Source organism: Polypterus senegalus, chromosome 9 (genome assembly GCF_016835505.1).
Source record: "Polypterus senegalus isolate Bchr_013 chromosome 9, ASM1683550v1, whole genome shotgun sequence".
Lineage (NCBI taxonomy): Eukaryota > Metazoa > Chordata > Cladistia > Polypteriformes > Polypteridae > Polypterus > Polypterus senegalus.
Window position 1 is genome coordinate 173,487,038 of NC_053162.1, and position 27,992 is coordinate 173,515,029.

At 39.4% G+C, this 27,992-nt stretch overlaps 1 protein-coding gene across 5 annotated transcripts in view; it reads left to right on the plus strand.

The window, feature by feature from the left end:
- Positions 1 to 27,992, plus strand: part of cntrl (centriolin) — a 105,461-nt gene that overhangs the window by 76,570 nt on the left and 899 nt on the right. For 4 of the 5 annotated variants that reach the window (XR_005634997.1, XM_039764274.1, XM_039764276.1 and 1 more), the window contains 13 exons: positions 497 to 656; positions 749 to 864; positions 4,772 to 4,989; positions 5,182 to 5,339; positions 6,912 to 6,985; positions 9,017 to 9,205; positions 9,525 to 9,750; positions 11,509 to 11,714; positions 11,880 to 12,020; positions 15,931 to 16,131; positions 16,214 to 16,276; positions 20,359 to 20,553; positions 24,424 to 24,520. Coding sequence is in view for 4 of the 5 variants with exons in the window: in XM_039764274.1 (XP_039620208.1) it covers positions 497 to 656; positions 749 to 864; positions 4,772 to 4,989; positions 5,182 to 5,339; positions 6,912 to 6,985; positions 9,017 to 9,205; positions 9,525 to 9,750; positions 11,509 to 11,714; positions 11,880 to 12,020; positions 15,931 to 16,131; positions 16,214 to 16,276; positions 20,359 to 20,553; positions 24,424 to 24,520 (2,044 nt within the window). In the remaining variant the exon portion in view is untranslated. The remainder of the gene's footprint in view (positions 1 to 496; positions 657 to 748; positions 865 to 4,771; positions 4,990 to 5,181; positions 5,340 to 6,911; positions 6,986 to 9,016; positions 9,206 to 9,524; positions 9,751 to 11,508; positions 11,715 to 11,879; positions 12,021 to 15,930; positions 16,132 to 16,213; positions 16,277 to 20,358; positions 20,554 to 24,423; positions 24,521 to 27,992) is intronic. The other variant, XM_039764275.1, reaches the window with a different exon arrangement.

A 27,992-nucleotide genomic window follows, 5' to 3' on the forward strand; every position in this document is an offset into this window, starting at 1 on the left:
TTCACTTACTAAAAACCTTTAATATTAGCCCAATGAAAAGCAAAAAAATTCCCAAGTGATACAAATCAAAGCTGAAGATGAGAAATATTCAAAGCCTTTCAATCTAATTTAAATTGCACACGCGTGAGGAAAGTTTCCATTTGATAAGTGAAGCACATCCTACTGTTGGGAGAATGAAGTATGAGATATGCCAACATTTTGGAAATATAAGGAGAAAAGGAGATGGACAAAATGGCTAAGTGGCCCGTTTTTGTTTAAACTGTATTTTGCTTACATAATGCAATACAGAGTTGTGCTACTTTTGTTGTTTACTTTTGTCGTGTTTTTTATATTTTTTTTCTCCCATTTTTAAAATTGTAATTTGGAGGCCAGTTAACCATCTTATAATCAAGGTGTTGATGTATCTGTTTAGTAGGCTTTAGGCTAAGTCAGATGTTGAGTCAAGGTAGGCTTTAGTGCTATACAGTAAAATTGCTCTTTTATGCCCTTTGCTCAGGAGCTGAAGGTGGAACTGGAGCATCTGTCGGCACAAAAAGGAGAACTGAATGCTCAGCTCAGTGAGAAAAGGGCTCAGCTTACCCTGCTCAAACAGGAGATGCTCAAGGAGGAGGAGGCTCTCCAGAACATGGTGTCCCAGATCAACAAACATAAAACAGGTTATTGGGAATTTGAATTTAATGGAAAACTGTAAATAAGTGACCTGTTCTTTTACATCCAAATATAAATACTTCTTTTTATCAACACACAGAGCTGAAGCATGTGCTGGAAATGTTACAGCTAGAAAACAATGAACTACAGGGCATCCGGGTTCAACACGATCAGAAAGTGAATGAGCTAGAGAAGAGTCAGGTGGCAGTACTCCAGGTGAGATCAGGCATAAATGAGTACCTGTTGAGCACTAACTGGCTTTGAGTGTAGTGTTACTTTTGTAATGCATTCAAAACTACAGGGTGGTGTACCAAGCAGTAGCCCTATCTTGGAGTCAATGTCATTAAGGGTTTCGTTAACAATAAAAGTATTGCAAACGTTCTATTACACTTGAAAAGGTATTTTGCTCTTTAATTGCTATCAGAGAATTATATTAAATAATACTACTGCCCATTTTAATGGTTACAATGAATATGGTCTCCATCACAACAGTGCAAACGTTCTGTGCAGTGTAACATATTTATGAAAGCAGATCTTAGCCCGTCTGTTATGATAAATGTGTTGACTTATATGCATTTGCTGTACAATGTTGCTGATAGCATCTGACATAAAAGTGTTTCTTCGTTTCAGTGCTCACAGAATCAGTAGTAGGCCACCTTTTCACCAGTTGCTGTGGTATGCATTTCACAGGAGCACTCACAATAAAATATTTGTCCACAAATTCCTCACATGTTGACTTGAAGAAGCCTGAATAAACATTCGTCTCACAGCTTCAAATATGATATGTGGCCTCTCCAGTAAGAATGCAGATTGTATACCAGAACTAACAAAACAAAACACTAGCATGAAGTCCAGCTAGTTTGACCTTACTGCATTTGCTGCTGCTAAAACCATTATAGGCTCCCTTCTATACATGCGCAACTCTACAATTGTGTGACCTCAAAATTGAGATGCCAAGTATGATAGACAGGTGTCCATGCAGAGGCTGAGTATTAGACAAAAAGAAACACAACAATTGTCTATATCTAATCCTGTTCAGATATTCATAAAACTAATATAAAAATGAAATGGGTTGTCCTAACAACATCAACATCTGTTAATCGGAAATGTTATTGTTTCTCCGCTGGCTGAATAAACTAAAGATGTAAGATACGTGGAAAGCAGTTATAAAGGAAAAAAAAAATTCGTGAAATCCATAATTTAAAAAACAACAATCCAGGAGACAGCCAGGCATGTAGTGGCAAAACGCAACACAAAAGCCACCAAAATAGAAAAATCACAGTCATTATTTCAGTACAAGAAGATTTGCTGAATCAGTTTTGCTCAAAACCAAAAGACAATTTTAGTAATTGTAATCAAATTTTCATTTTGATTGAGTGATTAATTTTTGAGATGTTGTATCTGCATGTCTGCATCTTAATATATACTGTATACACACACACAGAAAAGCATGATTTCAAACTAAAATTGTTTACATCAGTGAAAAGCTATAAAGTTAAAAATGTGACCCCCTCATTGTAATTTCCTTGTTTATACCTACAAACTGGATTCCAAAAAAGTTGGGACACTAAACAAATTGTGAATAAAAACTGAATGCAATGATGTATAGAACGCAAATGTCAATGTTTTATTTGTAATAGAACGTAGATGACAGATCAAACGTTTAATCCGAGTAAATGTATCATTTTAAAGGAAAAATATGTTGATTTAAAATTTCACGGTGTCAACAAATCCCAAAAAAGTTGGGACAAGTAGCAATAAGAGGCTGGAAAAAGTAAATTTGAGCATAACGAAGAGCTGGAAGACCAATTAACACTAATTAGGTCAATTGGCAACATGATTGGGTATAAAAAGAGCTTCTCAGAGTGGCAGTGTCTCTCAGAAGCTAAGATGGGTAGAGAATCAACAATTCCCACAATGTTGCGCAGAAAGATAGTGGAGCAATATCAGAAAGGTGTTACCCAGCGAAAAATTGCATCTATCATCATCAACTGTGCATAACATCATCCGAAGATTCAGAGAATCTAGAACAATCTCTGTGCGTAAGGGTCAAGGCCGTAAAACCATACTGGATGCCCGTGATCTCCGGCCCTTAAACGACACTGCACCACAAACAGGAATGCTACTGTAAAGGAAATCACAGAATGGGCTCAGGAATACTTCCAGAAACCATTGTCAGTGAACACAATCCACCGTGCCATCCGCCGTTGCCAGCTGAAACTCTACAGTGCAAAGAAGAAGCCATTTCTAAGCAAGATTCACAAGCTCAGGCGTTTTCACTGGGCCAGGGATCATTTAAAATGGAGTGTGGCAAAATGGAAGACTGTTCTGTGGTCAGACGAGTCACGATTCGAAGTTCTTTTTGGAAATCTGGGACGCCATGTCATCCGGACCAAAGAGGACAAGGACAACCCAAGTTGTTATCAACGCCAGTTCAGAAGCCTGCATCTCTGATGGTATGGGGTTGCATGAGTGTGTGTGGCATGGGCAGCTTGCATGTCTGGAAAGGCACCATCAATGCAGAAAAATATATTCAGGTTCTAGAACAACATATGCTCCTATCCAGACGTCATCTCTTTCAGGGAAGACCCTGCATTTTTCAACAAGATAATGCCAGACCACATTCTGCATCAATCACAACATCATGGCTGCGTAGGAGAAGGATCCGGGTACTGAAATGGCCAGTCTGCAGTCCAGATCTTTCACCTATAGAGAACATTTGGCGCATCATAAAGATGAAGGTGCGACAAAGAAGGCCCAAGACGATTGAACAGTTAGAGGCCTGTATTAGACAAGAATGGGAGAGCATTCCTATTTCTAAACTTGAGAAACTGGTCTCCTCGGTCCCCAGACGTCTGTTGAGTGTTGTAAGAAGAAGGGGAGATGCCACACAGTGGTGAAAATGGCCTTGTCCCAAATTTTTTGGGATTTGTTGACGCCATGAAATTCTGAATCAACATATTTTTCCCTTAAAATGATACATTTTCTCAGTTTAAACTTTTGTTCAGTGATTTATGTTCTATTCTAAATAAAATATTAGAAGTTGGCACCTCCACATCATTGCATTCAGTTTTTATTCACGATTTGTATAGTGTCCCAACTTTTTTGGAATCCGGTTTATACAACATGCGTAGGTAAAGTACAAAAACCTCAAAAAACTGAACTCGTGGAAATAACCAGAAATGTTAATTTGTGAACCTCTTCAGTTTGCTTTGGTCTTTTATTTATTCTTAACCATCCCATCAGGTGACAGCTGCCTCATTTATATTATAATGTAGCATATGCTTCTATCCACTTCAGCTCATTAACTGTAATATTTTGATAAAAATTGTTAGGAAATTATGTTTAAAGTAGTTAAATGCAGGAGCAGGTACCTGAAAAGTAATGAAATGGAACAAGTACAAAAAAGTCAATAATTAAATAGAAATATACATTCAATTTATTTTTTTTGGTATGCAGTGCTATTTCTGTTGAATATCTCAAAGCACTGTATATATTTACTAATATCAAACTTTTGAATATGAGGTATACAAGTATAGAAAATCATCTTTATTTCTGGTACTTCTGCACATGTGTATGTTAAGTTTGTAAATATTGTGTTCCATCTCCTCCCATAATCCACTGAGACTTTTAGCTTTAGAGTGCTTCTTATTGGTCATTTGATTCCTGTGCACTCAGCTGTGAATGTGTAGTGCTGGATTTCACTTTGCTTTTCAGGTGAATCTACCATTGGAGCTAGTAGACCAAAACGAACACAAAGACTTTAGAACTACATGTAATAGAAAAAAAAAGATTTGGACGCTGAAATCAAATAAATGTTCCTTTAGAACAATTGGATAGAAACTGGGCAGAACAAATTCAACATACTTCGATAAAGAAAGAAAGCACTGCTGTATTGGGCAATCGGCAATAAACCAGGTCAGGTAGTAAAAAGCTGATAATGAGAAGAATGATCAGAGCTATTTGGGAGAGGGTGATACTCTAAAACAACTGTTAATGGAATCACAATCATCCTTCTACAGCACAGGATTCCAGCTATTTTATTTGCAGATAACACATTAAATATATAAATGTGTATATGTTGGATATAATTTTCATGGAAATGTATATCTGCTACATTCAGGAAAAGGTGGAGCTTCAAGCCTTGCAGCAGGCAACACAGCGCCAGAGAGCAGAAGGTGAAAGACAGAGGCAGCTGATAGAGAAGGACAGGCAAAAGCTAGAAGAGCTTAGACTTCAGGCCCACTCTCTGCAAGAAAGTGTGGCCACTTTAAGCAAAGAAAAGAGCCTCCTGGAAGAAACGTGCCAAAGCTTAAACAACAAGCTTGCTCAAACTAAGCGGTAGGTTGGTCTCATTTAGTTCTGCAGTTCATACTTTCTTATGTACTCTTTGTGCATGGCTCCTTTCAGAAGCACATGCGCACTTTTGTAGAATTATTTCATTATCTCTATAATTTCTCCCCTTGGTCTGTTAATATGACACTAGTTTATTTATTTTATTTGTTTAATTTTTTTTTTTTTTTGCTTTCTCAGTGCTGTTGCAACAGCAGAAGAAAACAACAGAACAGAACAATGCAAACTAGAAAAGCTGGAGTCTGAACTGACCCGTATGAGGCAGGAGATTACTCAGGGAAACAACCAAAAGCAAGAATTCAGCCACGAAGCCAGTGCTGTCCAGCAGCAGATAAAAGGTAGGATGTGAAGCCAAAACAGATTCACAGAAGCTCACAAGAAACAATATCTAATGGAAAATGCAATCACATTCAATTCATTTTAACTGTATTATGCTGATTTCTATATACAAGCCCAGCACGGTCTGCAGTAACTATAAATATAATATGAAAAAAGAAATGCAAAGTAAATGCAAAAACATAACATTGATACATAAACAGTGAAACATCATGCAATACACAATATAAAAGAATACACATAAATACACAGCATGGCTTTTAGTCTGCCTACAAACTGTCCTCAGTCAGCTGCAGTCTGAAAAGAATCATTCAGGGTTCAGAAGGTAAGATTATGTTTCCACAACAGAAGCCTACAGTTTCTTTTTAAGAAGCGCACATCTAAAACAACATTTTAAATGTAATATGTTTTTAAAAATCAATTCATTAAGGCTGTCCATGGGTAATAAAGCAACAAGTCAAACATCAGTTCTGCCTGTTACATTTATGTATGGCAAAGTGTCCCCCTGCTACATTTGTCAACAAAAAGGGTGCTGGTTTATGGTACTCCTCTTGTGGAGCAGCACAGTTTTAATGCCTTCCCTGACATTATTTGAATAGAAGACTGGTACATGATGTACAGGTAGAAGAACCAGTGCCATTTTTAGAACATGTGTTCTCTTCACCCGAGACTTTTATGTGAATACCAAGATGCTGCTGGTAAGGTATTCCTAAAACTGATCATAAGCACAATATTTATTGCCACCACTTAATCTCATTACTTAATGCTTCTTTTTGTTTTACTTTTATATTTACATTTATTTGTTTAGCAGATGCTTTTATCCAAAGTGACTAACAAAAGAGGTCAAGAATCAAGTAAACTTCAGTCTGGGAGACTATTTGAGAACAAATGTTATGGGACCATGTTAAACAAAGAACAAGAATAAATTAAATATTCCAATTTCCTTTTTACTTCTTCTTTCGGCTACTCCCGTTAGGGGTTGCCTCAGCGGATCATCTTCTTCCATATGTTTCTGTCCTCTGCATCTTGTTCTGTTAATTCCAATTTCCTTTTTACAAAAGGCAGAAAAACTTGAACTTGTGTAAGAAGGGCAGAAAGAATTATTTTCTTAATCATTTGATAGCAATTTCATCACACACTCTCACGAGAGTGCCTCCCATTGTTGTTAAATGCTCTCACTCAATAAGGAGGTGTTTTGTGCCTGCAGAACTGCTGCTAACTGGATGCTGTCTTGCACCTTTCCCTTTAAACTGTAGAGACTACAGAGTATGAAAATGAGGAAGGCAGCTGTTTCTGAGATGTCAGAACCTCCACGCCTAGCACCAACTAATCAAACCACAGTCAGTCACATAAATGACGTCTTTCCTATATTAATGTTTTGCAGAAAAATAACTAAACCTTGTGACAACATTTGTTATATGTAGATAAGGTTGCTGTCATATAACTGGATATTTAGAGGTGCAGGCTACTTGTATTAACAAACAAGTTGACCTAATAGAGTGGCTGCTGAGTTTAAAAACATAAGATTATCGCTACAATTTTATAGTCTTTGTTCTGCTCCTTTTTTCCCCCAGAAAAATCGGAAGAGTTGATATTACTACAAGATGACCTCCGTGACACAAAAGAGCAGATACATCGGGTTGAAGAGGTAAATAAAACTCATATGAGAAAGCAGATTGCATCCAGTGCCACTGTTCATGCAGTCTTCTCACTGAGTGACACAGACAAAGTCATGTGACTTCCTTGAACTTTTAATGATAATAAATTGCAGCTCGGCAAATATAAAGTGCTTAGGCATGGTGTCAGGCAGGCATGAGGCAGTACACATATTCCACATTACACGTATTGTGATTCATGCTTTATGATACAATATTCCAATAAATATTAACATGAAATATTTGCACTGCGGTAACATAAGTAGTGTTGCATGTTTATTTCCATATGCAATTAAGAATGTTTCTGTATTCTGTACACATGATGATAATCCATTCATTATCCATCTTTAAAGCAGCTTCTTCTGATTGTGTGTTTGTGTTCAGGTGTGTTCCCCCTGTAATGGATCTTCGTCCTGTCCAGCCTTGTGTCCAATGCTTGCTGTGACAGGCCTCCCCACAACATGACCTTATAAACCTATAATATAAACTTATTGCAGAGAAAAAACGCCCATATTTAATTTTATCTTTTTGTTTTCTGAGCAAGTATCAAACATTCCTCCAACAACTCTTCTTGTATTGCTACTTGAATGAGTTACTGACCTGTTAGTTGTTGGCTCTGACCGGATCGACTAAGAACCTATAAAGTTGTATTTCATTTTATTCAATTTTAAACTGTCAGTAATCTGCATGAAGCTGAGACCTCTCTGCTGTGAAAATATCACCGTTACTCACTGGGTGCAAACATTGCAGTGACACCCGTCTGATTTAGCCAAAAAAGCAAGCATTGGGAATTTGGCTGCTCACATCCACAGCTCATGAGAGTTGCAGTACTACCGCTCACTGCTCCTAGTAGCAATGGAGGATGTCATGAGAACTCTTTTGATTTGAGAAGTCTGTGCTTCAAGTGTCCCAGTAGAGTTCAATTTGAAAACAAGCCTGTGGATGCAGTGGTACATTTATGAAACAATGTTGCAAGACGACTCATTAAATTAAGTGTGTGTGCTAAACTCTTCACCTGCAGTCCAAGCCCACTTTCCATATGGTGATATCCATGTTGTGCCCTGATAACTTTCACCTTCATAGCCGATATATAATGGGTCTACCAAGGTGCAGTCAGGTTGGCATGTTATATCTTCTAATTTTTCAGTCACATTTTTTACTTTCCTGCTTTCAGCGAATATTTTTCACAAAAAACACAAGTCTGCATTTCATTTATTGGCAGTGTTTTGTATTGCAAAATTTAACACAGCAAACTTTTGTCTCATGCCTAGTGTCAAGGGATCCTAGAAACCAGAAACCAACGTAACCACACATAATATTCTTAGACCTAATTATTTAAATTCACGGTCTCAGCCTTTCCTGTTAGCACTGCACACAAGGGAGGGACCAACGCAGAATCTCATATTCATAAAGCAGACATATTTTTTTCTTTTCCACCTACTCTGCTTTAAAAAATTAAATAAAATAAAATAGTTCATTGTTATCAAGGATTCACTATAGCAGTTCATCACATTATGCCACCAAGCACTACATAAGATGTTATGTTCTGTATCCTACTGTCATGTGTTGTTCTTTGGCTCCTCCTATTTTGAATGACAGTTAACCTAAAATTACCTGAGACCGGAGATAATCAAACAATCGACAGAGTGATAAAAAGAGGCTTTAGTGTAGCACTCATCAGCCGTTTAACTTTTCTTAAGGAAGGTGGATGGTTTGCCTTTTCTTTTTGTTTCCAGTGAAAAGTCACTGCTTAAAAAAGTGATTGATTGTTTATCAAAATGTGTGTTTCATTAGCAAGAAATCCTGAGGTTCTACAAGAGGCTACAACTTTACAATTGTTTCGCACATCAGTAGCAGAGTTAGAAAGCTCTAAGACTGTAGTGCTAGCTGGTAGCTCCATATTGGCATTGACACAATAGTTTCTGTCTAGCAGAATGTCTTGTCATGTCTGAGCTGATTGTTACTTGTTAGAAAAAGTGGCCACTTAATGCAGCCACTTTGACTTATGTGATGGTTATATGCAGGACTTACAAGATGCCATCCGGAAGCGGAATGACCTTCTGTCAGAGCATGCCACCCTCAAGGAGTCAATCACCCATAGCTCTCTGAAATACCAAGAGCACCAGCATGAGCAGGAGAAGTTGGAGCAAGAATTGGAGCAGCTCCATTGGAAGATCAGTGACAAGAAAGCCAGGATGGCACAGCAAGAAAAGGTAAATCAGTCTGTAGTGGAAGCCATCTGCTAACTGCAGTGATATTTCCACTTTAACATTTTTATTTGATTCCAAATCTCAGAACATGTATTTGGTACTATTTAGATCTTTTTATCCTCAGAGATTTTTGAACTGCATTATGTTTAAAATTGAATTTTATACTTAATGGCTGTCATAACCAACAATCTCTGCTATTGATCACGTTTAATTAATATATACTTTGAAAATGTTCTTATTGATAAATTATTGCAAAAAGTCACCTGACATCTGCTGTAGGAGGCCATTCCCCAGATCTCATAGGAAAAGGTGTTTCTTTCAGTGTTTACAGGCCCTGCAGACAGAGATTGAGGAGGAACAGCACGCAAAGCAACAGAAGATCAAAGTGCTACAAGAGCAACTCCATTCTGTGGAAGAAACTCTTGCAGGCAAGCAAAGCCAACTGGAGGAGGTGGTTGCCCAATTGGCTGACCTGGAAGCCCAGGGCAGGAGGCTCCACTATGATCAGGACCAGTGTGCTCAGCTGGAGAAGAAGATGACTGAAATCAGTGAGTCGGCATCTTTTGTGGAGTGGCAAAGGGTATTAATAGGATTTCCATGACCAAATTAAAGTAGTGGCAGAATCTGCTTAGACTACATCAATCATTCTCAGAGTATTTCAGACTTAGGGCAGCTCTACCAAAGTCTAAGCTATATAGGACCATCATGACTTACATTTACTTCTTAACAGAATTTACCTGTTACAATTACCAGATTCAGTATATTACAGTTATTTATGTAAAAAAGCAATACATTTCAAATTCAGCCAGATTTACATTGCAAAGTCTGGGATTTCAGCCAATGCTCTATAATAGCTTTTCAGCATTGATGAGCTGGTGTAACAGAAGTCAGAATAATAACATCAGTACAGCAGAAGCACTGTTCGTCACCTGCCATGTGAAATTAAGTAACTATTCTTGCCAGAGGTGGGCTGTCTAGGCGAAATTGAAAAAAGTCCCACACAGTGACCGATATTAATTAGGTAAGACTGCAAGTGTAAAGTAGTGGGGAAACAGGGTGAGCGAGCTGATGGGAGAAAGAGATTTGAGCATCTTGCAAATATATGTTGTTCACTAAAGGGGCATCACACTCTCTCTAACAATGCTTCATAGACTTGTCCCAACAAACACAGTGTCACTTGCAGCAGTAGTAGTCAGTTACTGAGGCATTGTCACATGTACAGACTATAGTAAAGTTTTTACTTACATATCCGAGCAAAATGTAGCACATCTCCAGTGCATGATGAAGAAAAATGCAAATAGAAAACACAGATCAGCTTGCCTGATACACTTTTTGATTCTGCTTCCATACCACTTTCCTGATACCTTGTGTAAAAAAAAAAAAAATACGTATTTACATATGTGTGTACATGTGTATATATACAGTATATATTTTTTCAAATCTTTAGCCAAGTCAGAAGCTTTCTTTCCTTTAGTAATACTTACGTGTACTTGTTCATTATATTTATGTACTGTATATATATCTATATATTTAGTGAGGTTCAGTAAAAAGCCAAAGGGAAAGTTCTCTCTGTCTATCCATCATTATCTCCATATACACATCCATAGTCCTTGATTTAATAAGGCAATTGGGGACTCTAAATTGATTTATGAGTGACACTCCTATAGTGAACAGCATCCCGGAAGAAGACACAGATTCTTTTTATAGGCCCAGGGTTATATATCTTTATATTTTTTGCAAATATACAAACAGCACATCATCCTCTTCCATTGACCAGTTTTTAAAATCTTTTCACATTTCACAAACTTTCCTCAAGATTGCCCTTTTTTACTCCAGGATCAAAGCAATGGCAAAGCAATGCTGATGTTTTTGGTGCCTTCACTCCATGAATAGAAGAAAAAAAGCTTTGTGTTTGATAAAAATGAAAGGCTAAATAAAAAAAAATATATATATATAATATATATATATTTGTTTCTTTTCAATATAACATCAGTCGCATATTTACAAGAAACATACAGGCATTTTTCAGTAGAAGTGGCTGTTGAGTAGCCATATAACCTGTGGATGTTAACAGTCCATGAATATAATGTTTCAGGTGCTGATTGTCCAGAATAGAGAAGGGGGAAAAAGTGATTGTGTGTAATGACTGAAGTCTTGAAACGTAGGCCAGATATTAAAAACGATACGGCCAAAGGCATAGAATGAAACGGGAAAAAGGTTTTGAACACAGTAACGGTGGTCTCGTAAGTGTTATTTATATTGTGGAAGTGGACAGGTAGTGGACAGATTTTCTTTTCTTTTTGTAGGGCAACAGCTGGATGAAAGAGAGGAAAAATTCCAGATAGGCACTCGCAACTCTCAACTGCTGCGTGAGGAACTTGGCACCTACCAAAATGAAGTAGCAAAGCTGCAAGAACAGCTGGGCACAGAACGACGGATGACTGAAAAGAAGATGAAGGCATTGCAGGCTGAGAGGGACTCAGACAGGGCACGATTAGAAAGTTCTCTCAAAGTGAGTTACTTGGGATGTGGGGAGTGGGCCCCCTGAAGGATGATAATTTGAGTCACCTTCATCAGGCTATGTCCTATGGTGGATTGTTGCTTCTGTACAAGTGGCTTGTTTCATCTTAAAAGCCTCTGATTACAAGTTAAAACATCCTTGTGGTCACCTCCACAGATACTGCAACAGGAAAAGAATCAAGTGCATCGAAGCCTAGCTTTGGCTGAGCAGGCGGCCTATGACAATCACGAGAGATCCCGAACACTGCAGAAGGAACTCGGGGCGCTCCGGCACAAGTACTTCCGTCTGAAGGAGAAGGTAATCACTGCCTTTATCTGCAGTTATACCATCCTCGGCCACCTGCCATGATATGAAAAAAAATCTTTTACTGGTTAAATGTGTTGGCTTTTAAAACTATTGTGGCCATTTGTCCAATGGAGGATTGTGGAGGCTGAGTCCGTCTCTGTAGCACTGAGCACAAGGCATAGACCAACCAAGGCAGGAAACACACACACACCCAAACAATCATTCTGAACAAGGCCAATTAACAGAACATTTGCATCTTTAAGATGTAGAAGAAAAATCAAAATAAACATGGGGAGAATGAGCAAACCCCACACTGACAGTGACCACGTGCAGAATTGAAATCCAGTCTGCTGGAGCCGCAAGTAGGACAGATCATAATCTGTCTTATTGTTACTTGTATTAATAAAGAACATAGAATGAATAATGAGACAACGTAATCGGTTTCTTTATTCCCATATAAACACCACACAGGTAATCCCTAGGCTGGGATTTCAGCTTAGAGCTGTGAAGTCGGCAGCAGCAATTCCCAAGACATTGCTCGAATGTCTTGAGCAGGAGCCGGTGGCAGGTCAATGTGCATTTTCTTTTTCTCAGTTCTTTTCTAAATTTGTATCTCTTTCAAGCTATCTAGAATTTTGTAGTTCTTTTTTTGTCACTGTAGTCACAGGCAATTTGAGACGTAATGCTGTTGGTTGGGAAGTGAAAAATAGCGGAACAAAATACAAAGCATTTGGACACAACTACATTTAGGTTGTGTTACACTGAGCTTCATGCTGGCGAGTGCTGCATTTCCGTTTCCACTTTGCTTTACTGTTGCCTGACCAGCCACTCCATTTACTGGGACAGACAGTGGACGATACATGGATGGGCGTCATGTTAATTTTCAGACATTGGTGGACTGATTCTCCCAGGGTTCTTGACTGTGTCTTCAACCTTGCAATTCTCTGGTAAATCACAGGGAAATGGCCTCCTCTGCCTACTCGAAAAATTCTTTCCATTTGTAACAATACATTTTGATTGTGGATTAAATATCTGTTTTCAGTTTTGACTAATGTAATTTCACCATTTTTTGTTTTTTATTTCACACATTCATTTTTTGGCAATTTCACACTGTTATTTTTATGTACTGTGCTTTCATCTTATACACTGATCTAGTTGTTATTTTTTGATGTTTTTTGTGTTTGTATTTTGCAAGGTTGGACCACCATTGTTAACCAAGGAATGGATGAATACCCATTTTTACATTATTATAACATACTAGATGAAGTACCTGGCATTGCCTGGGTAAATTCTTATAATAGGGTTAAAGCAAGAAGCAAATACGTGTTTTTAAAATGATGACCGTTTTGTCAGTGCTGGGTGAAATGCAAGTCTCCCGTCCGTCATCTACACGGCCTCTCTGACAACTGTCAACTTGTCTGCTCTCATTAGTAGAGAACATGGATTCCATAATTGCTCTATGGACTTGCTGGGTTGGACCCCTGAATGCTACTTCTTGGTTTTTCGTGGTTTGGTGTGGTTTTACAAGTAGATGTTCAATCCAATATTAATAAACTGGATAGCTTGTTGAATAATTGAATCCATGGATTGCAGAAAGTGTCTGGGGTTCGCTGCAGGGACATCTATTATTACAGGAAACAGCACAGGTGGTGGTATACAATAATGTAAAATTAATGATTTAAAGTTGATTCATTCATCCATCCATTATCCAACCCGCTATAGCCTAACTACAGGGTCACGGGGGTCTGCTGGAGCCAATCCCAGCCAACACTGGGCGCAAAGTAGGAAACAAACCCCAGACAGGGCTTGCACGCACACACCAGGGACAATTTAAGATCGCCAATGCACTTAAACTGTGGTCTGTGGGAGGAAACCGGAGTACCCAGAGGAAACCCACGCAGACACGAGGAGAACATGCAGGGAGAACCCGGGAAGTGAACCCAGGTCTGCTTAATTGCGAGGCAGGAGCGCCACCCACTGCGCCACCGTGCCACCTTTGATTCATTCAGTTGATTTAAAATTGATTCAAATCACAACACTGTATTAGCATTAAAGCCTAAAATTATAAGTGCATCATTATGAAATGGACTTGAATACAAGTCTACCATTATGAAACAGTAGAAGTTAGCACCACTGTCCTCAGTTGGTTCCTTTCTACCTTATTCTGAACAGCAACTTGGGAAGCGCTAAATAAATTCTGTTTCATTGTGCTTCGTCTCTTATCGTATTTAGCAACGACTTGTATGGGTATAATAACATTGGCTTTTTAACAAAATGTAAGGTTTTGCCTTTAAAAAAGCACTCATGTCATCCATTCATTTCCACGTTTGTGTCACCTGTTCACAGTGCAATTAAATTCTTATCTGCATGCCTGACCTTCACAGAGCAGGCTGCCACTGCCCTTATTTGGCAACCCGAATCTCACTCCATTAATATCAGAAAATTATGTGCAATTTTGCATCTGCAAAATTCATTAAAAAGACTGTTTTAAAGGTTCGAACGTTTTTTAGGGGATTGTATGAAAGCAACTTATGCAGTTTAAGGGTTTGACAACACCGTATATCCCTTTTGAACTATTTTATACGAAATCGTCCAGACGAAAATAAAGGTGGGAAATACTGTCTTATACAAATTCACCATGGCTGTACGCACCCAGTTTCTTAATTCAAAGAAAGTCCTTTCTGATAACAGAATCTGTTCTTTATTTTTATTGGTTTTTAGTGCTTTCATTCTGGGATGTCCAGTCATTGTTATCCTGTGTATAGATATTCCTTTTCAAGGTTTTCATCCAAATTATTATTATTATTATTTTGATATACTTTATTAATCTCCAAGGGGCAAATGCATTTTCATATGACCCTTTGGAGGCCAGAGTGTAGGGTCAGCCATTGTACAGCACCACCTGGAGCAATTTTCAGGTTGAGGGTCTTGCTCAAGGGCCCAATGGAGTAGGATCCTTTCTGGCAGTAACAAGATTTGAACTGGCAACCACCCAGATACCAGCACAGATCATTAGCCTCAGAGCCACCACTCTGCTTTTGTGGGCCAGAGCAGATTAGTAACGCTCAGACCTTTGCTTCTCCTCTTCCGTTACTTTCCAAATATTTTATTGAAACAAATCCTTCATGAGAAACACACGAGTGTAAATGGAACCGGGGTAGATGGTGAGCTGCTGGTTCCTTTATTGTTTGCCTCTTGTTAACTGGTAGCTCGTTATGACAAGAAGACACAATTAAAATGTGAATGTAGTTGTTTATGACTAAAAGGAGGAGTGAGATGGTGGGAATCTTAACAAGTGGGTTTATAAAAGTGAAGTATAAAGATGTCGCTTGAGCCATAACTGCTTCAGTAGCAATAACTGGCCTCTATTTAAGAGATTGGAGTTGAAAAACACCTGAATCCACTGAGGACCTCCAGGACCAAAGTTCTCTGAAATACATTCGCATCAGAATGGCAGAATGTGACATTCTTAAACCAGTTCATATTCACAAAGGACCAGTGCCAGGCCCACTCAAGCTCCCACATAACTGGGTCCAATTTAGAATTGCTGGGTTCACCAGGCCATCTAATTATTTTGATTTTAATGTCTAGAAGTGTATGTGGTGTTTTTTTGTGTCCTTGCTGTATCTTCTCTCACATTTTGTTGTGATCTTGATGCACAGTCATTGTCGTTCCAATAGTGGAAAAGATGAATGATCTAAAGATGTTCCTAAGCAAACCAGGCTGCCCTGGTCAGTTGTAGATGGAGCCACTCTGGCTGGTTGTTTTTCTTATTGGGATATGTGACACTGTTGTTCTTAGAGTGCAAACTGCTAGTGCTCAGTTTTTCTAATGTCTGGCTTATCTTTGTGAGAAATTGGCTTTAATGTTTTTAAACTTGCTGCAGACAGTAGCCATGGCTCACAGTCTTTTAACTGCTAAGTTTCAGAGCCAGGAGGAGAAGATCCAGCGAATGGAGACTAGGAATGCCATGGTGGTGTTTAATGGTGACCCAGAAAAGGTGGAGCCGGAGTCAGATATGGAGTCTTCAGAGCATGGCAGCCAAAAGGAGAACAGCCATCCTTTCTTGGAAATTGGGAGACGAGCTGAGAGCAGAGGAGTGCTGGGCCTGTTTAACTTGGAGGTAAATGAGAAGCATGATAGTGAATGTCAGTCTCTGACCTGCAGAGCACCAGTCAGCATTCTGTGCTTTTTGTTTTCTACAGGAGGAGCAGTGGCGAGGTGAGGCGCTGAGGGAACGACTACAACAGCAAGAGGATCACTTGAAGGTACGTCTTAACTCTCCTCTTCTTCTCTGGCAGGTCTGATCCTCAGGCCCGTGTGGTATCTTCTTGCATATCCTCCTGCTAGCTCACCAAGTTTTTCTTTCTGTAGACAAATTGCAAATCATGTACATTTTTTCCCAGATTTTTCCAGAACATTTTTCAATTAATCTGCAGTGGGGCCTTGTATTGGCAACACTCTATGTTACCATCCAAGTATAAGCCAGTAGGGTCCTCACTACCGAACCACTTAATGACTGGCATTAACATTCAAGTGGAAATTCAATTATATTAAACACACAAAGCTATCCAATGCACCACAGCCATGCCCATCTCATCTTGGTCCACGTGTCAACAGTATCATGTTACCATGCAGTGGCTTTGTCATGCAGGTCCTGCCAATTTGGTAAATCTTCATAATGACAGAAATATAGTTATTACTTCCTGAGTTTGCATTGCCATGACTGACTGAGAAGCTCACCTTCTCCTTCCTGTCCTTCATCCTGGGTCGCTGCACCTTTGTGTTTTGGAGTTTTGGTGGCTAAATCCAAATAGGACTTGTGAAGAATTGAGTTGACTACATGATGGGTGGTTGCACCTACATAAAAGCCCGAGTCAACTAATTTGCAGCTACACACTAAATGCATGGAGTCCCAAAAAGAATATCAGAGTTTTAAAGAGCTGTAGCTTGGCGCCCATTCATCGGAGACTGCAGAGCAACCTAGTGGCGTCTTGAGGAATTAATCTAGTTTCATTTCATATATAAAAAAAGAATATCAGAGTTTCAAAGCGCTATATTTATTGAATTATACAAGCATATACAAAAACTGTTATATTCACGTATTTCCCACATTGTCTATAAATGTTCTATGTGTCCCCTATGAGTAACTGTAACAATATCGAGGCGGTATTCAAATTCCTTCCAAACAATCTCTAACATATCGGGATTGATGCTCTGAATGGCAGCCGTTCATTGAATGGGCGCCAAGCCACAGCTCTTTAAAACTGTGACATTCTTTTTGGGACACCCGGTATATTGAATCTTATTATTTTTGCAGCCTTTGGTCTAATTACCTTTTCTTCAGTTCCATCAAAACAAGGTGACACTGAAATTTCAAAATTGTCAGAAAATGAAAAATGTTAGCCTGTCACCTATATTGGTGATTTGTATTGGTATCTTGCACTGTTCATCTCTTTTTTTTTCTTCTTGGAGCTTACATGTCATTTATCATGAGGAAGTCTTCAATTCCACTACTTTTGGTTTCATGACCTGGCTTGAGCACAGCTTTTTTATGTTTATTTTATTTATTTATTTTTTTTTAACTCTCTTGGCTCTTTATCCTCCCATTTTGGGATGGGTCCTTACAGTATATGGGATTTTGAATATCATTGCTGTTTCCACTTTTGGTTTATACCCTTTAAGGCAGAGAATCAGTTGAGGTCATCTTCTGTTACTATGGCTGACATGACAAACGGGTAATTCGACAAGTCTGATGCCTGTAACAAAAGGCTAGGCCTCCCCTAGTAGCTTTATTTATCCTTGGATCTTTTAGAAGACCAGCACCTTGAAAATGTCATAGACACTATGAAAGTTCGGTTAAGTAAGCTGGGCCCAAGCCATTTAAATCTTGATATGTGAGGAAGAGGATTATATAATCAACTCTATACATAGCTGGAAAAAAGTTAAAGACTGGTCATCATTCCTAATCTCAGTATTACCATACTCCTTACGGCATTTTGAATTAAGTGAAAGCTACAAACGGAGAATGACTTGAGAAACCCATGAATAACAAACACAGTGTACGAGTTTAAAACGTGACAGGACCTCGCTCCTTTCAGTATCACTCTCACCAGCTGACAATATTTCTGCTTTCAAACACAAGTACAGTAATCCCTCCTCGATCGCAGGGGTTGCGATCCATAACCCCCCACGATAGGTGAAAATCCGCGAAGTAGAAACCATATGTTTGTATGGTTATTTTTATATATTTTAAGCCCTTATAAACTCTCCCACTACTGTTTATAAATATTCCCCCGCACAGTTATACAGCATAAACCCTTTGTATTCTCTTAGATATTAGGTACGATTCTTTGAAATTATGTATGTAAACACACTGTTTATATACAGTAAAACCTAAATATTATTTTAAAGATATCGAGTGTCTCCGATATCACATATGTTACAGCCATTACGATAGACAGGCCACCAGGAATAAATATGTACAATGCAAGAAAAATTGTATACAGTAAATGTGTGTACAGTGACACTAAACATACATACATGTACTAAGTACTGTAAGTAGAAAATTAATTATAGTTACTCACCAACAATGACACGACGACTTGTCCAATAACGATGAGTTTAGTTTTACTGTACAACAAAGGAGAGCGTTACAGCTCTTCTAAAGGAGCCTCTTCAGGCGACTGCATAGCACTGCCATTGTTGTTCTTCCGGCAGACTTCAATCCAAATTCCTAAAGCAGATTCCATCCAGACTACTGCCTTATTAAATCCACTTACAACTCGTTTTGCACCCTGGTTAAAAGGACACTGCAGTCGTAGATCTTATATTCCTTTCCTACTTTTTAAATAAAAAGAATTGTAGCCTCATTGATGCCGTAATGGCGTCCTACAGCAGTGTAGCTTTTCCCTTTCCATTTTTTAGAAATCGTTAACATCCTCCGTTGGCACTTGGGCCCCTGAAGCTGTAGCAGGAGCAGGAGCAGATTGTTTTGGAGCCATAATGAAGGGCTTGACTACGCACAAAGAAACACAAAAGACCACAAAAGTTAACCCTCCACACAGCGAAACACGTTGATGCTGAATGAGCGAGACGAGACTTCCAGGTTAACACCGCATTCAGCACACAGGAACTTAACTGCGTGCTCTGATTGGTTAGCTTCTCAGCCATCCACCAATAGCGTCCCTTGTATGAAATCAACTGGGAAAACCACCTGAGGATGCATGTACAGGAATTAAAAAGACCCATTGTCCGCAGAAACCCGCGAAGCATCGAAAAATCTGTATTATGTATTTAGATATGCTTACATATAAAATCCACGATAGAGTGAAGCTGCGAAAGTCGAAGCGTGATATAGCGAGGGATTATTGTAGTTATATTGTTTCCCTTTTTATTTTTGAACCTCCTTTTCTGTAAGGTATAGAAGAACATTTTTGATAAAAAAAGATTTCTGATAAGGTAGAACCAGCTTAAGGGTGAATCACATACTCGAGGACATCAGTGGGAATGAAGGGGAAGTTCATTTAACCCTTAAACCGCCATCACCAGCTATATTCGGTTCCCAATGCAATTTGCCAGCATGCTGGAGCCGAGTATATTCGGCGATGCACATTCGTTGAACGCCACAGCCGGCTATAGTCGGTTCCCAGTGCAATTTGCCAGCACACCAGAGCTGAACAGTCAGTGCCATACATTCGTTGAGCAGCCAGCTCACCACCACTGTCCCTGGGATTCAGCCGCTGCACTAGACTGGCCTGCAGTCATCAGCGTTGGGCTCTGTGTGCTTACGTGCAGTCAGCTCGGTGATTTACTGAATCTCATCAATGGCGTCAGTCGCACCTTCTACATATCATAACAGAGGGTTGCAGTAGTTTTTTTTTTTTAGTTTTTATAGTTTTTACAGTTCATTGGCAGTGTGTAAAATGATTAGTGCTGCAGTAATTGTGATGATGTTTGCTTGATAAAAATACGTTCCATTAAAATTTCAATTTCTTAGTGAACTGTGACGTTTCCTTAAAAAGTGCAGCAAAAAAGTATTTGGCATCCAGGGTTGCATTAACCCCCTCAAGTATGTGGCAGTTTAAGGGTTAAAACTGAAGCCAGGAGGCACTCGTTTATGCAAAGAGTTGTGTGACAGTGGAACAAACTACTGAGACATGGACAACCTTTAAGAAGGATCTGGATGAGATATCGGTACAGCTGAGCTATTAGCTAAACAAACGGGCTTGATGGACTGAGATGATATCCTCTCGTTTGTTGTACCATCCAATGCTCTGCTCTTTAGGGCTGGGCACACTGCAGTCCATAAGAGCAGCCTGACCTCTCTGACTTTCTCTCCCATTACCAGGCCCAGCTCCGTAAGCGCATGTGGACACAAGAGGAGGCCATGCATCAACGCAGGCAACAGACAGAGGGAAGCCTGATCAGCCTGCGCAGGAAAGTGGAAGCACTCGACAACCTGGTCAGCGGCGGGAACAGTGGCTCCTCAGCTGAGCCTTACCCACCCCTCTCCAGGGATGGCACCGTGCAGAAGCGCAGCAAGGTACTGTTGTCAGCTGAGGCTTTTACTGCACAGGCAGCTGATCCTTGCAAGTGTGAGTTGTCTTTCAAACATGAAGGGCTTTGTCCATTTCCACAGGATAATTAGCAGGAGACGGAGTTTAGGCTGCCCTGTTTAAGGGGCCGGTAAGACTTGCAGTGTTCCAGCTTCTTGAAACCTCATAGATTGTGTCTGTAGGGGTGCCATCCGAGCATCAGAACAAACAATGGTTTGCCTGGGGGTATTGGGGACTGCTGTGTTCTTCTTAGACACAGACAGACACAAACACATATAGACATATGCTTGACATATTTTCATCTTTCCTTAAACTGTAACGAACATTTTAAATGAACAGGCATTGACTATTGAAATTATTATGTATGTGGTACAAAAGACACCCTGAGCAAGACAGACTTGGTATACCATGTGTCCGGGGGACAGTCATTCATCCATCCATCCATTTCATGCTCTCTAGTACACTGTCACTGCGAGTCTCCCCTGACAGAAGTCATTGCAAGGCAGGTGTGCTCCCTGAAGAGGGTGCCAGTCCATTAAAGGGCATATCATACTTACTAGGCCTCTTAGAGGCAGCACTCAGCATGTCTGCTTGTGTTTTGCCAAAGGAAGGAAGCAGGAGCTTCCACATGAGCTGCATGTAAAGTAGAAATGTTTAGATGATTCAAGAACATCCTGTGAAAAGAACTGTAATGGAAGTTGCAGGTAAGTAAGTTCCTGCACCCTCAGAGTGCTGCTTTAACACTGGCTGTGTTCTTTAAAATGATGCTGTGCGTATTATTTGTGTAAGGCGGTAGATCATTCTCTGGTAGAACATTCTAGATGTCTGCCTCTTTCAGCAGTTTGCATTGCTGCAGCTGGACAGCATGTCATGCTTAACAACTGCAGCTGCTGGATGTCCTGTTTAGGTTACACAACTAAGAATCACAGGGGATGTCAGATTACACGTCACCTTTCCTCTCGACATCTCAGCACAGCGAAAGGATGGCAAGGTCGGCACAATCAACATGGAGAACCTTTTTTTCTTTTTCTGTTCTGTCATGGTATGAAACTATTAAACATATAATTGTGCTGCTTCATAGACCCATTTCATTGAGGGGGTTGTCACTTCACATTATGTGTCAGTGATACCACCTGTTTCATGTGGTCCAGGACTCCCATTTTGCTTCTGTGTATTTCTTGTAGATCTGATTCCGTTTATCTCTGTTGGTGACTTTGTATGCGCTGGAGTTTTGGCCGTCAATTCTCACAAATGTATGTGCCCCCACCCCCACCCCTCGGCTATGACTTACAACAAAGTTGAACCTGCGTGGCTAGTTGCAGAGACGGACTCGTTGGGGCTGTCACGATATGTGACTGGCGGCCACAGGTTCATCCCACGGCCCGCTAAGATTATGTAAATGAGGGCTACAACTGAAAATGGATGGAAACGTTGTGTAGTGTGACGGAGCGCAACTCAGACTGGTTTAGCGGTGCTATGCCACCATCGCAACCCTCTTCAACAGGCCAAGTTGTATTTTGGGATTCTTCTTTGTGTGGTGTTGTCATCATCTATCATTTTCACAAAAATTCTGCTGATTTGTGTCAAGTCCCTACTAATTGTAAAGAGGTGCAGCTCAAGGTTATTATAGTTAATGAAAACTAAAATCAAAACTGAAACTATTATTAAAAAAACATTTTCATAAATTGAAATAAAATAATTAACAAAACCGAAATGAAAAACTAAAGCTAAACAAAACTATTAAAGTAGCTGGAAAGACTAACTGAAATAAAATAATAATTTACTAAAATATTTTTAGTTTTCGTTTTTGAATGAATATTCTTGCTGTTAGTCGTTAACCTTAGTAAGTTTTAACACTAAAACAGAAAGTCATCCAGCACGAGCTGCCCGCACATATTCATCCAGTGAACGGTGGCTAGTGACGGAGGGCGGGTGTTCACACAGCATTCGCGGGGACCGAGCAAGCCGAGTGCGGGTGCGTAAAGCGTGAGAACTAGAAAGCGATTTGCGTGCCGCCTTTCTTTGTGCTTGTTGTATATCAAGATGTAATTCAAACGGCTGAAATCCGAATGTGCTGGCCAACAAAATGTTTACCATATGAACAGGAGAATCACGACTGAGTAACGTTTCAGTTTATTTCTCAGGTCTCTGCTTTTTGTTGACAGCAATTCATTTGCCACTTCGCACAGAAGAAAATCGTTTTGAGTACTGAGAAAGTATAGTAATCATGAAAAAATTCTACCTCGATATTTTGATGAATCTTGACGTTATACACTAACCAGAGTCCAACATTTCTGTTTTTGGAACTGTGTGTGTACGCGCGCGCGCGATAGATGGATGAAATTCGGCATGTGGTTATTACACCACAATTATAGATCTGTATTAACTTTTGGGCCAAATCCATCACCCGGAAATGGTACTTTACCTGAACACATAATCAATTTATTTTTTATTTATACAGCTGCAGAGTCCAATTTATTCAACTTTATAATTAATTTGATTTGTTGTTGATGGTTCTTCAATGTACATAATATAAAAATATAATCATTGTCTTGCGGTTTATTCCTCAAATATCCATCCCCACATCTGAGTATACAAGAAAGTCTAGGTGGAGACAACTCCCGGTTTTTGAAAATAAAATGGCACTGATCGAGAGACTGGCTAGGTCACCATACAAGATCAGCATATTGTTGCTGACCAATCGCTTTTGCTTTAAAAACATCATTTAACAACAAAGCGATACAAACAAAGGTAGAGAGTCTGACAAGTGATGAAAAACTAAACATACAAATGGGTTTTTGTATTTATTCTATATTTATTAATTTATCTTTTTTAGTTCATATTCTCAACTCAAAATACCTGATCTTGTAAAAAATATTCCATTAGCAGAATTATATTTTAAAATATGTCTCCTTTTTTCAGTTTTTTCTCTCTCTCTCAAAATAGATAGTTGAAATATATTTTCTTTGTTCTTAACATCAGCCTTATCATACATATTGCATACCAGGGATTTTGTCCTGCCTTACATCCAAACCTGCTGCAGTTGGCTGCAGGTTTCCTGCAATCCTACTCTGGATAACAGCTTTAGATAATGTATATATTGTTCATATATTGTTCTTAATCTCAGATGCTGTCTCTGTTGTTTTATGCCTGTCTGTACTCCTATTACCTGCTCTTGCTCTGCTCATTATGGGTTTACTGTCCTTTATATTGGGCTATTCAAGACTCACCACCCCTAAGCTTGACACTACATGCTTGTTGGTTTTTGTTTCCCTCAATACAGCTAAGTGGGGTCTGCACACTCATTCAAGTCTAAGAGCCCTGTTCTGCCTAAGCCCCTGTGATTTTCATGAGAAAATATCTAAAAAATTATTAAATTGTATAACATTGTTCATATTCAGTGTCTAGTTTTGATTATGCTTGTTTTTATCAGACAAAACCAAAACCAGATAGTAAGCTTCCACTAACATTAAACTCATATACAAATCAGTTAAGTGTACAGTTCTGTCTGATTGTGACAGAAAACTAACTCTGTAGGCACTCCATTAGATAATTACTAAAACTAAAACTGAAAACTAATATATATAAAAATAAAATAGAAATGTCTTTGTGAAATAAAAACTAAACTAAAACTAAAGATACACAATGAAGGAAAGCTAAAACTAAACTGAATTTCCAAGTAAGGTCAGAAAAAATATAGAAATAAAAACTAATATAAAAAGGGAAAACTATAATAACCTTGGTGCAGCTGCCCACTAGACTTCTCTTGGCAGGCCTAAGCTCTTCATAGTTTGGTGGCTCTGATTGAGTCCCTCGAATATCGTGCCATTAATAAAAGGTGACTGTGTCTCTTTCAGCTTCTCAGTTCGGACGGCCAAAGACCCCACGATGTGAGAACACGTGACGCCAGCAGTGAGAGCCTGGATGTGCCGTCCAGTCCTGACCAAGACACAGGTATGGCCGCATAACTTCACTTAACACTCTACATGTACATAACAACAGTTCTACTGCCAGGCGCCATGGTGACTGGTCACTCGTTTGGTGAATTTATTTATTTATTTTTAAGTATTTAGAGAGAGAAATCTTCAATATGTCTGACAACAAAAGTGACAAACTTTCTAGTTTTGCTGCCGAACCCAGTGGGTGTGAGCCAGAATACCACCCATGGGGAACTTTAGGAGATCAAAGATGACAGGAGCAAAAAGAGGGAGACTGTGAAAGGATTTGTGGGATTGATGAACTGACTTACTACACTGTCATGTATTTTCTAAACACTTTTCAATTATCGATTTCCAAAGTGGCTCCCAAGTCTTAAGGCTGTCACAACTGCAGGATTGTATAAGTGTAATCCATCAAATCTCCGTCAGATCTTTCTTAAAACATGAAAGGTCACAATGCAGTGCTCGTTCGGACCTGCTCCTCATAAACACGTAATCTTTGGCCATGTCCGCATGACTATATTTGCATTTAAAACTGCTGTTGTTACACAAAAACAATCACTGCCAACACTAAAACATCCAAAAACACGCATGACCTAAGCATTTGCCTGCACTGGGCATGTGCACATTGACAGAAACGGATGATTACGCCGCCGGCCACGGGATTTATCACAAAACTGTAGCGACCACCAAACTGAGTGGACTCCAGCTGTAGACCTCCAGAGCTCCATTTCAGCTAGGGGGTTGTCGCTTTACATTATGAGTCAGATGTAGCACCAGGATACACTGCGGTTAAGATTAGGGTCTGGGGAGGGTTATCAGAATCGAATCAAGTAAGCCAGGTGACAAAAACCTGCAATCCAATTGGTTGTCAAGCAGAGGTCTGCCATTGGACCCACCTCACTAAATTACTTGCCTTTTATGCATGTATGCAACATTCAGATTGTATGAAATGCAATTTAGATGCATACCGGCAGGCAACACAACAAGTGCCATGGAAAATATCGTATCCACAAAATGTCCTTCATGTTCAAGTACGGTTCTTCAGTGAAGGGTAACCAATCAGGGAATTAGATGTTGTAATGAGCAGGAACCAATCAGGGAAGGGTTTTATTAAGCACAAACCAATCACTGTGCAGTTAGAATGTGCACTTTCAGAGTTCTTCATTTTCATACATCCGTGCCAAAATGCTTAGGCGGTGTTTTCAGAGATGCATGGCGGCCCTGTAGAACATTTTGAAAAGTCACCATTTTCAGAGGTAATGTGACCAAAAGGCATAAATGAAGCACAAGTCAGCGTTTTTAAATACAAACAGGATGTTGAGGTATTAAATATGTACTGACACATCTTGTAATCGTTATGGGATTGGACCAGAAAACGGGCAAAGACCTGGTCAGGACAAGCAAGGGGTCAGAACCACGAGATCAGAATAACCAGGCAACCAAGAACCAAAGTGGCAATGACATGAACCAAAAGTTGGAGGCAAAATGAAGTGAAGCCCAAACGCTGGGGCCTACTGGAAAAGAAAACTAACCACACGAAAGGAGAGTGTCGCAACATTGAAAATCTACCAAAGGCTAACGCATTGTGGTAACCACCGCCATATTCCGTGGCACCGTCAGCGGGATGATCACATTCACGTGACAGCAGTGGATAAAGAAAGAAAATCGCGCCAGGAACTTTCATCAAACCATCTCTCTATTATAAAAAAAAATCTTGGGAGGGTGAAAAAAAAGATTTTTTTAATAATAATTCCAGTTTATATTGACTAAAGAAGGGATTTAAAAAAAAAAATAGTTTATGAAGGGTATGGGCTGGATGTGGAATTGGAAGAGGATTTTTTTCTCTCACAATGTCACAATCAAAGTGCGTTTGTCTGATCTGCCAATCTATCATTGCTATTCCAAAGAAGAAAAATGTGGAAAGGCACTTTCGAACTGTTCATAAAAACTACGAAACTGACGTCCTTCCGAAAAGCGATCTGAGAAAGAGAAAAGAAAGGGAACTAAAATCTCAGTTATTCGGACAGCCGTCATTTTTCACTCGGCTGAAATCAAAAGCAAAGGCAGACACACCGAAGCATCGTTCCGGGTGAGTCACTCGATCATTAAGCATAAGAAGTCCTTCCAAGATGGAGAGATAATAAAAGATGCCTTCATTCAGGCAGATTGCTAGGGAGAAATTCCTACAGAGATTTCACGACCTCTGACGGGAAAAAAAGGAGTTTCTCCTTGTCATTAAATATGCAGAACACAAGCAACTTAATAACGGTCAATGGCCGCTAGACTTGGCATTGTTTTTTCCGATCTGACCAACATGTTGAATGAACTTAATTTACAGCTGCAAAGAAAAGAGAAAACCAATAGTCAGTATGATTAGCTCAGTTAATGCTTTCAAACGAAAAACGCAACATCTGTCCTCAAAGCTGCAGCGCCTTTATTTGGGGAACATCGAAAACCTCGCGTCAGAGCAGGAGACGCAATGGGAGGCGTGTGTGCAACTTGACAGCATCCGCTACACAGAGCAGACGGAAAATTGTCTGTCAGACTTTGACAAACAGTTTCAAGACTCAGCTTTACTTGAGCCAATCGCTACATTTAAGTGCTCTCCATTTAGGTTAGATGTTGAGGGCGACTCACCTGCGCCAATAATTGCAACACTGTTTCACCTAAACCTCCTCTACAGTGGAGGGATGAGATTTTGACACTACAGGATGACATTCAGCTGAAGTCTGGGGCTCTTGGACAGTTTTGGAACTTACAGAGGAAAAGAACCCAAATATGAGGAAATGTGCCACCTCCTTGACTGCATTATTCAGCTCTACTTATTTATACGAGTTTTCCCACATGACGATTATTAAATCCAAATACTGTAGTGACCATAAATGTATTGAATTGTTATTGTGCCATAAGGGGTATTCAGTTATGCAAGGTACGACAACATATTTTATGTATAAAGTATACTCAGTGTCTATATATATATATCTATATATATATATATATATATATATCTATCTATATATATATATATATATATATATATATATATATATATATATATATATATATATATATATATATATATATATATATAGATAGATATATATAGATAGATATATATATAGATCTGCGGTGGGTTGGCACCCTGCCCAGGATTGGTTCCTGCCTTGTGCCCTGTGTTGGCTGGGATTGGCTCCAGCAGACCCCCGTGACCCTGTATTTGGATTCAGCGGGTTAGATAATGGATGGATGGATATATATAGATAGATATATATATATAGATAGATAGATATATATATATAGATATAATTTTTAATGTAGGTAGATCATTTCGACCTGGTCATTTTAAAAGTAGCTCGCAAGCTGAAAAAGTGTGGGCACCCCTGCTGTAGTGCAATCAGTGCGCTTGTCATTTTGTTGCCAGGTGTTTACTTCAGAGACGTGTTTTTGTTTTTTGGTTTTTTTTCCTCTTTCTAGGTTTAAATTTT